The following is an 11185-nucleotide window of genomic DNA, read 5'->3' on the forward strand; positions in this document are numbered from 1 at the left end:
ACTCGTTAGTAACACAAGACATCACTTTCGCGTTAATATCCAAATCCAAACGTAATCTGGAAAAATTTGCCCTAGTTACATTTTAGTCCCTGAAATACAGCGTTTTTGCATATTTTAATAAAACATCTTTTTTATTAGTTCGACAACCGGTAAATTTTTTCCAAGAGTAGTTTTCGTAAGTAATATTACATAATATAATCGTTTTTGGAAAGGATCGCATGTGTAGTTTTGAAATTATTAGAATATCCGTTATTGCGCGAAATGTACCTCTTATCTTACTAATATAAAACCGCTGGAATTTGATCATTTATTTCTATTGAGTATGGTCGGTAGCCTGCATTTTCTGTAATGGCATCTGAAAGCTAATGCGAAATACTTTGCATATAAAAATTACTTCTCCGCATACTGCGCGCACAGTGGCGACTGTAAGCCTCGAGCGGCCGTGAGCAACCGACGTGTCCTCTTAGCAGGGAGCACAGAACCGCATGGTCAACTTGTGAATACAGTGCTCCGCGCATACGCGATGCGCACTTTGACTTGAATCGATTACATGTCTCAAAATAATTCAGAACTATGTTTGCTTCATTTATAGAATTTTCTTTGTCATTAGATTTTTCATTAACAGCATTGGGAAGAATTTTTTTTTCTTTTACTTAAAATATTATACTCTACACCATCAGGATTGTACGGATATAATCCACAAGCTTTGAAGCCACTCTTAATATCTTCTGTTAAATTAATACAATCTAAAGTGTTTTGGAACGAAGTTACTTATCGCGGGTTGCGCAGGGGGGCTAGCCAGCAAAAAATGTAACGTTGCCAATGCGCGTGCCGTTACCTCGTTGTTAAGAATGAGAAGCGAAGAAGTTCGATACTTGCCACTACCACTCTCATTACATATCCCCACTCCGAGCGTTCTCTCTCCTTCTTTCGCTTGCTAGCATACTTTATTTCTCTCTTTATCTCTCTCTCCTTCTTTCTCTTTTTTTCTCTTTCTTTATTTCGCCCGCTCGTTGCGTCTGTCTCCTTTGTACGCGCGCTCAGGTTTTTAGCCTGTCTTAAAAATATAGCGGCTGCCAAGCGGATATTCTTAATTAATTAAATGTTTTAAAATACTATTTTTAGTTTGGTTCAATATATTTTTTAACGAACATTGATTTGTTTCGATTTCTCGCTGTCTCTCTTTATTTCAGTTACCATTGGTTTATTATATCAATGATTGAATTTTCTAATTAGATTTGCTTTTTATAAACATCGTTATATTGTGAAAATTCTTAACAATTCCAGTTAATTATATTTGTGTATTAATGTAAAATGTATACATACACTGCCCGTCAATCACTTTTGCCATGCTTACCTCAAAATTAGGCAAACTTGAAAGTTTTGTATCTCGGTCGGAAATCATCCTATCACAAAAAACAGCAGGGCATTTTAAAGGTAATTGCAAAAGCTTCCATGTAAGACGTGCAGAGACTTAAAAATGAAAATATGTGTTTTTTATAGTAAAAAAAGTGATTGAAAAAATTTCAATTTTTTTAACCTCGACTTAAATCAATACGAATTTAGAACCAGGCGGTGGAGAGCAAATCGACTTAAGGGGTTCGGAGGGTAATGTCTTTCCCTTTAAAATTAGCCCCCCGCGGGGTTCTATCCGATGTTTTTCAACCGAATTACGGCGTTTTTAGTAAAAAAATCACTTTTTTTTTCAATCCTCAATTACTTCGACTTGCGTACGTTTTGGAAAAAAATGCCAAGGAGAAAAAAGTTTCATTTTGTGGCCAAGAATACGAAAATAAAGTCAAAATAAAGAAATAGAGAAAAAAATTATTTTCGGTTTTTTAGCGCATTAAAAAAATAAAGGAATTTAATTTTTTTTTACGCTTAGTTTTAGTTTTTTTGTGATTTACTACGTCCCTAGACATTTTAAAACGAAGCGTAAAAAAAAAGTTAAATTCCTTTATTTTTTTAATGCGCTAAAAAACCGAAAATAATTTTTTTCTCTATTTCTTTATTTTGACTTTATTTTCGTATTCTTGGGCACAAAATGAAACTTTTTTCTCGTTGGCATTTTTTTCCAAAACGTACGCAAGTCGAAGTAATTGAGGATTGAAAAAAAAGGTTATTTTTTTACAAAAAACGCCGTAACTCGGTTAAAAAACATCGGATAGAACCCCGCGGGGGCTAATTTTAAAGGGAAAGATATTACCCTCCTAACCTTTCCGGTTGATTTGACCTCCACCGCCTAGTTCTAAATTGGTATTGATTTAAGTCGAGGTTAAAAAAATTGAAATTTTTTTAATCAGTTTTTTTACTGTAAAAAACACATATTTTCATTTTTAAGTCTCTGCACGTCTTAAATGGAAGCTTTTGCAATTACCTTTAAAATGTCCTGCGGTTTTTTGTGATACGATGATTTCCGACCGAGATACAAAACTTTCTAGTTTGCCTAATTTTGAGGTAAGCATGGCAAAAGTGATTGACGGGCAGTGTACCTTGTACTATGGAACATAAATTTATCTATTAAAAATATTTAACGCAAAAATCCATTACAAATAATTTTGTATGTATGATTATTTTTTGCTTTAACAATCATATTAAAGAGAGAGAGAGAGAGAGAGAGAGAGAGAGAGAGAGAGAGAGGGATGGGACAGAGAAAAAGAGGCAATCACTTTACTGATTAATTAAGCTGACCTTACATACGAAGGGAACTTCGTTCCAAACCTTTATACGTTCTTTACATTTAGACAGTCAATCCGGTTCTGTATCGCTGATTGAGGGCACAAAATCATCACTTCATTGGAGTGTGTAGAAATATTGTATAAAACACGGGAGTATAGTTGACAGGCAAGAAGTGCATGATATGAACACGTCAAGCATTGCGTACAGTGCTTACTATACTTCTTTGGTGACTAATGTACTCTTTTAGCACATTTAGCTGCAATTATAACTTGCGCACTTGCACAGATTTATTTTCCATTCCATAACAAAATGGTGACAATTAGATGAAAACTGTTTTTAAAATTACGTGCATTAATTTTAATAAACTTTATTTGAATTGACATTCTATGTTATTAACTGGAAATACTGTAGATGCATTTTTACATTATAATAGATAAACTTTAATATATAGAGACCATTCTCTGCAAGTCGATATACTAGTTTTATACAAAAATTTCTTGAAGTAGCATAAACTAAGGTACCTGTACTCCATATCGGGCTACTAAGCGCGGACGGACCTAACTTCTGATTCGAAGCAAATTTTCAATCAAGAGTTGCCTTATTTAAAAGCTGCTATCAGAAGCTTTCAAATCAGCCCTCACACGACCAGAAAATTGCTTTTTGTCAGAAGTTACAGCAATTTTTAATCGATCTACTTTTTTCCGAATTCGAGCTAGTGTACCTAATATCGGACTTTCTGTAAAATGCGCTTTCAAAGTTCTAAATCAAAACTTAACAGGTAAAATATTACAGATTGAGATGTCATAATTAATTATTCTTTCGTTTTATAAAGAATTTGACAAAATTTAATTAACTCATGAAAAAAAAATGAAGTAAGATTATTTTACATGATACTTTAAACATTTTAAAAATCATACTGATTTGAATAAAGTCCATCTTGCTTTCTGTGTACTCATAAACTCAAAACAGATGGCCGAATACATAATATTTAAACTTTTTATTCGATGTTGATATTAAGATTTGGAAATGTCCTGTTACGTCTCGTGCATAAACTACGAATAGCGAATATGCGAAACGTACCAATATAGTACTAGTGGCTGATTGAGGCTCACAAGTAATGAATAATATACGATGTATGAATAAGAATGAATGTGTTTTATTATTTTATTGTACTTACAGTTTCTAGAGTACTTTCAGTATCGTAGATCTCGGTATTTGGATAGGTTCAATAATGAATTCGCACGTTCTCACTTTTAATGGATCGCGTATTTATTGAGATCAAATAATATAGTTTGACAGATAATAATTGAATAATTAGCCAAATTGTCGAACAGGCTTGCACGCGACTGTAGCGTCGATACGTAGAGTTTATTCGTCAATTGTCGAACTGACGTGTACGGAGTAAGGATAATTGCTGATCACCTTTCGGGTGGTTCATCTTATATACATAAATTTGTGCTCAATTAATCGCTGATGTTTCTGTGTAGTTGAGTAATTTTCCTTTTGAGTTCATTGTGTGTTGTGTAACGCTGAGTACGGTCTTTGTGTTTTGCTGCCGTATCGTTTTCTGGCGGACGTGTACTAGTATATAGTTTTGATTTTACGAAATTCGGGATTGCACTTTTAAAGAATGTAAATGAGTAAAGATGCGTCTTGAGACGTAACAGTCCGATATTGGGTACTTTCGAGCATTAACAGTAATCAGGCTGGCATTTGAACAATTTATGTATAATCTGGGGGGGGGGGGGGAATTTCAACCTACCTTTGAAAAAAAGTCGTAGGGAGCTGAAGTTAGAATCGATTATGTAGTATTTCGTGCTAAATTCAATGTTGCTATCAAATTTTTTTAAAAATTCTTACGACATTTTTAATTTTTTAGTTTTTTTTTTTATTTCGTGGAAGAAATCAATATTTTCAAAAGCCTATTCGCTAAGTTCTTGAAAATGTAGCAATAATTTCACGTCAAGTGAAAGCATCACAATCTCAAGCAGTTAAACCATCGTTTGGGCTTCTTCCATGTTAGGCCAAGGTCTTCGAGATTATAGAATATAAAATATAATGATAAAGCCTTGATTACAGCGTGATACGACAAGATCCTTATAATTAGAAATAAAAGTTCGATTGCTCTTCCTTGTTGCACCCCTCTAGTAATCGTTCAAGTGTGGGGGTGTGACGGCGGGCCATATGATCAAAATTTTCAAAATTTCAAAAGAATAATTTTTCCTAGTATTAAGACCAACGGCAGAGTTAAAACCGTTTCCCATGAGCTGTGGGAATCGAATCAAGTGTCGCAGGGAAATTTTCCTTGATAATCTCCAAACGGCAATAAAATCTGTAGTCTAAATTTATGTAAGCGTGTATTCCTTTTTTTTATTACGCTCTTCCACTCCTCGCACCCTCACACTTACATATGAAGTGCATGCAGCCTCCGTACACATGGGCGCCGAGATGCCGATAAGAGAAGAGCGCCATAAAATCGCGTCTGCATCCTGTTCACATCATGACTAACGAATTTTTCCCTTTCCAACTAGAAATTAGGCATTAGAAATTATGAAATAATATTTTTTGAACTTGAATAGTTTGACTTCAATAATATATCAGAAATAATTTTGTCCTCTCAAAACCTCTTATCGAGTTTTCGCTCCGAAGGTTAGTTTAAGCAGAAAATGAAAAAAATAAGAAAATATACGTTAATTTTAATGAACTCACTGTTACTTAGCGAACTTTTATTATAAGAAATTAATCTACGAATTTATAGAACGTAGCGTACGAGATAACAAGCATCGCTGTATTTTTATTATATTTTATTACTACATAATTATTAAGCGGCATATTTAATTGTAATATTGTTGTTAGTATTAAGTAGTGTATAGGCTATGCACGGTCGATTAGATTTATTCCGACTTCGATTATTTAATAATTACAAAATTATGAACAAATATTGGCTACGAGCGATACTCGAGGAGCCATCTCAAGAGCTAAGGCCTGTACCCTTGTGTCCGCGCCCCCAATTTTCTCCATGCCCCCGCTCCAATCAGGGCTCGAAAACCCAGCGAGGAAAATTAGAAGAGATAAACGAGCCAATTATCGCATCATTGCCTGCTCCACTCCTCCCGAAACCAAGAGGCTGAGAGAGGGACTCATCACCCAACCATCCACCTGATGTAAAAGGGGCTGCATAAGACCCAGAGGGCAGAGATTGAGTACCAGTGAGTGAGTGCTGAAGGAAGCACAGGAATCAGTAGTGCCAAGAAGTCAGCCAAGGAGTTAGCAAAGAAGTGAGCCAAGAACTCAACAAAACTCAGTCAAGAAGTCAGTTAAAGAGTTAAGCAGCCAAGAAGCCAAGAAGCCCAAGAAGCGAAACAAGAAAGACAAGAAAAATCAATTAATCTAAAATAAGGACAGGAAGGCTAAAAAGAGTGAATTATACAATAAAAAAAGATTAAGTAAACAAAAATTTTTATTTGTAATTTATCTATCTCTCCACTATCTTAGAAATAGCTCGTGACGAAAAATTCTTCCTTTTTTTGTATCTGGAGACTACTTTTGATATGCTCTAGGTACGATTTTGATAGGAAAACCGGGTTCTACTATTGATAGGACCCAGGGGACTTCGTGTTCTCGGATTATAACTATTGATTGGAATCCAAGAGCAGAAGTATAGGTTTAATGGCACTGTCCCCTTCGGTATTATTAATTTTCGAATAGTGATCCCGCTAGCTTATGCGAGAAATCGCAGGCTAGCAACAACAGAACCCTGAGACTGTGCCAAGCCTCAGGTGCACCTGAGATGTGTCGTTGCCATGACGTCACAATTGTTTTAATTTTTTTAATCCGAGGACCTTCGAGGGGCGAGTAGGTTTCTTTACTGTTGGTTGGGCCGGAATCAATATAACTTTTCGTCGAACATACTCGACATTCTTCACCAACGGAATATTTCTCTGTAAAAAAAAAATTTTAATTATAATTTTTAATTTATATTTATTAATCATTTACTTATTTCTATAGTAGTTATTATTACTTATAGTAGTAGTCAAATCGAGTGGCACATCAACTTGCGCTTCTTCTCTTTGACAGCATGTGGATGTTGCTGTTAATAATGACGATGACGTTGCTGTTGATGATGACGTTGACGTTGCTGATGACGATAATGTTAACAAATCCATTGCCTCATCCTGTAAAATTTCAAGCGAAGGCATTGATGTCGCAGATGTGGCAGACGTCATAGACGACGCAGACGTCGCGGACGCAGACAACGTAGCCGACGATGACAACGTCACCGATTCAGAAGATGATGATGAGGGCGATTCTGACGAGGACGATTTTGTTGGAACTACTCTTCTTTTTATTTTGTCCACCAATTCATCCTGCTCCGTCTTGGCCAGCTCGGCTCTTCTCTTTCGCTCCAATCGTGAGAACTCCTGTTTCTTCCTCATGATTTGCGGGCGCTTCTGGCGACAAAGCTGCGTCGTTACTCGATCTTCGACCGTTTTTTCTATTCGATAAGCTAATTGCTGCGCAACCAGCCTGTCGATCAATGACTCTTTAATCCACTGAAAAATAAAAAATCTGAATAAGTATATGTACAGAGTTAAATAATAATAATAATATACTTACTTTTCGAGCAACTGCAATCATTTGCGTGAGTTGGGCAACGTGCTGTGTGTTGCCCGCACACCTGAATAACTGAAAATAAATAATTATTAAAATATTAAATAATAAATAATTTAAAAAAATAAAAAGAACTTACTGCGTTCAACAGCACGATAAGCAGTCGGTACAGCAGCAGGGATTGTGTTAGAATTCTATAAATTATTAAAATTATTTTATATATATATATATTGTGAAGGTAAACGTCTTATTAGCGCTAACAGCCCAACCATGCGGCTGCCTGCGAGGGCAGCACCTACCGGTTGAGGTAAATGTGTGTAATGAGGGAATTCGGCATGCGACGGAACGGAACGCGCGTATGAAAATGAACTAGTTGAAGATTAGAACCCGCACACTCAGCTGCTGCTAATGTACAAATAGAATTTTGCCGAGTTTTCTTGGAGTGCTAAGAGGAGTCAACTGATAAGGATCGACAGGAGCTGTGCCTGAGCCAGACCAGAGCTAGTACGTGCTAGTGTGCGTGAGTGAGGGGTTTCGCCATCAAGGGCGAAACCGAAAACGCGAAATACCTCGTGACAAAGACAGACTTTCCCGCAGCTAGAGTGCGAACTTTTTCTCTCGTTCTCCGTGCGACTGCTAATAAGGTAAGCTGGCCAGCTTAATTTCGCGATTGTTATATAATTGTCAATAACTAATCTCTCGTACTCCATAAGAAGCGTGCATGTATTAACCCGGCGAACAAAGTCCGGCGACCGATCCGACACTGCATGTTATTGTCGCGCGCGCGCTTTGTAAACATAAATACGCGGGCCTAATACATTGTAGAAATAAAAGGTAATAAACGATCTCGCATGTGATATTGACCGTAATTCTGATATTATTATTTCGTATTAGTAGAAAGTTGATTGACTGACACCCGTTCCCTCCTGCTCTCCGATTTTCGAATTTGAACGTGTAGATAATCCCGCGCGCTCTTCGACGTGATCGCGCGCATAAATAATACGACGGTTTACCAACCCCGTTACAATATATATATATATATATATATATATATATTTATAAATATTTATAATATGAAATTGTTTTTTTAAGTCTTTTAGTAACTTTTCATAATGAGTAATCTGTTGCTTCTGTAGGACTCAGTGACTTGAAATAATTCTGTGTTTGTGTTTCTTTTTTCATATAACATTTTCTTTAGATCTTTGGTTGCTTTATTTACTTTAGTTTTGTCTTGACTCGATCTAGTTATTTGATACCTTTTTCTTAATAATCTCTTTTCTTAAATTTTTTAAATTATTTTAGTAAACATGATTTACTGTGTTTTATGTTTATTTATTGTAGTAGAGCATTTGTCAATAGTTTCAGTTAGAATAACGTTGAGTAGGTTAATGCTGCTTTCTATATTATTAGCTGTTCTAAGAGAAATGTTGCATGTTATGCGTTCCTCTATATAAAGAGCATATTTTTTCCAGTCGATTTTTATGTTATTGTTTACTTCATCAAAGACTTGGTGGTGTAGAGTAATTCATACCGATGAATGATGACACTTCAAAATAATTTTTGTGTATACCTTTTACTATAGCAAAGTCAATCAAATTCGGAAGCTTGTTTACATCGATAGGCCAGAATGTTGGTTCTTCAGTGAATAACAGAATATAGTTATTTTTTTGTAGTATTTCATAGAGTATTCTCTTCTGAAAGTTAGAGTTGATGATAATGATCTCCACCACGGATATTTCGTATTATAATCGTCTCTTACTATCAAGCGATTTCCAAGTGTGTTTAAGAAGTCAGAAGATTTTGTTCTAGGGAACAAAAAAAGTCACAGGGTGATATATCGGGCGAATAAGGCAGCTGTTGCAACACGGCGATCCTTTTAGAGGCCAAATATTGGGCGAGTTACGAGCGATGTCTAGGCGCACCGTGTTGGCTCGTTTTCGCAATCTTTTGAGTACTTGGCATAATAGTCTTGATTTACGGTTTACCCCGATGGAACAAATTCTTTGTGGACGATTCTACGGCGATCAAAAAAGGTAATAATCATCGCTTTCACCTTCGACTTGCTCATGCGAGCTTTTTTCGGGCGGGGGGCATGTAGAGATAACCATTGTGAGCTTTGACGTTTGGTTTTCGAGTAGTATTGGAAAAACCAGCTCTCATTGCCTGTAATAACTCAAACAAGCAGCGTGGGATCATTTTCCACTTGTTCAAAACAGTGTTCTGCGACGGTCATTCGATGCTGCTTTTGCTCCTCAGAAAGGTTCTTTGGATCCATCTTCGCGCACAATTTTTTCATATCAAAATCGTCGGTTAAAATTTGTCTGACTGTTTCACGGTTCATACCCAGTTCCGAGGCTAACATTCGAACTGTTAAACACCGACCTTCACGGATTAGGGTACGCACACGCTGCACATTCGCGTCAGTCCGCACCTCGTCTGGTCTCCCGCTCCGCGTCTCGTCTTCCATGCTTTCACGCCCCTCCTTAAAATCTTTATGCCATCAAAACACCTGGGCATGACTAAAAGCACTATCACCATACACTTTTACAATTTTAGCGTACGTTTTTGAAGCTGTTTCCCCTAATCTGGCGCAAAATTTTATAGCGACGCATTGTTCTTGATTTCATTTCTCCATTTTCGTGACGAGCACCACCAACACACGTCTACTCAACACGACACAGCAGGCGAACTAAACAAGCTAGAGCGATGGTAAATATATCAATGGAGAAGGAAAGGATGCCGGGTAAGTGGGAGGAAATTCCAAGGTCGCAGGTTTACCACAAGCGCGGCATCAAAATCAGTCTCACTACTTAATTGTCACACCTCTTATGATAGGCACAACTTTAGCGACAATGGTAACAGAAATTTTGTGAGGAGAGTAGGCTGTTGCCTGTTTCTCGTCGACCCCTCTGCCTCCCCCTTTCCCCTCGGTAAGGCTGAGTGGTCAGTATTGGGCACACTTTTCTATACGCCTAATACTGTACCTCTTTTTCAGCCGCCATAAATTGCTAGGCTCGGCTAAGATAGCCTAAAGAGAGCAAGAGAGAGCGTTGCAGAAGGACAAACGTAAGAAGACGCTGTAGTTGAAGAAAGAGAGAGAGAACTAGAAAAGATAGAGAGAGAGAAAGAGAGAAAGAGCGCTCACGTGAGCGTATGATAAGCGGTTATTAGGCAGGCGGGCGACGCGTGATCAATTAGCGCTTCGTTGCACGTCACCTAAAAATGGGCTAAATAGGGATAATTTGCGAGAAAGCGGTCACTGCCAGTGCAGGAATGCGTGGCATCAGTCATTTACTCTACGTCAACCAGCAATCGACGTCAGTCGAACAAGGAATTAGCTCGCATTGCTATCATCTGCCGTTGTTCCCTGGAAGAAGAGATTGGCTGTTTTTCATCCCGAGCGGCCTCACGCTCTGGCCTTCTCAGAGCGCGCACCATCTGTAGTAGCGACAATGACAAGAGGCCGGACAGTTGGCCTGCCCGAGTTGCCACTTACGCCTTCAAGGGATCATCGAGGAGAAAAACAAAGGTCAGGTTATCTCTCTCTTGCAGTAATGTGCGGCCGCGCGAATTATTAGGTAACCAGGCGATCATTTGCCGGTCACCTTTGTTTAATTCCTTTTTCGGTAATTTGTATTGCGTGTTTCGTTGAGTTATAAGTGTGCGATAGCCAGGCGATCGCTCGCCGGCTACTTTACGAGTTTCTTTGCATTAGAATAAGTCGTGTTTACGATTAAGATGCTTAGATTTTTGATTAGTTTCATATTGTAGACATACGAATTAGGTGTTCATAGTTGATTAGTTTAAGCGCGCGTTTGTTTGAATGATAAGATAATAAAAAGCTTGTGATTTGGTATTAATAAAATTGGTTTATTTTCCCGCCTACTCTTCCGAT

General features: G+C 37.5%; 1 protein-coding gene across 1 annotated transcript; it reads right to left on the minus strand.

Moving 5' to 3' along the window:
• Positions 1 to 6601: 6601 nt before the first annotated feature.
• On the minus strand, positions 6602 to 7317 carry LOC131667097 (uncharacterized). Its single transcript, XM_058940302.1, has 3 exons — positions 7297 to 7317; positions 6676 to 7232; positions 6602 to 6620 (listed from the first exon to the last, which is right to left on the minus strand). The coding sequence occupies exons 1-3, from the start codon at positions 7315 to 7317 to the stop codon at positions 6602 to 6604; spliced, it is 597 nt and encodes a 198-aa protein (XP_058796285.1).
• Positions 7318 to 11185: the final 3868 nt, after the last annotated feature.

The sequence above is a fragment of the Phymastichus coffea genome, unplaced genomic scaffold, assembly GCF_024137745.1.
Source record: "Phymastichus coffea isolate CEN01 unplaced genomic scaffold, Cenicafe_Pcof_1.1 PCOF00004, whole genome shotgun sequence".
In the NCBI taxonomy this organism is placed as follows: Eukaryota; Metazoa; Arthropoda; class Insecta; order Hymenoptera; family Eulophidae; genus Phymastichus; species Phymastichus coffea.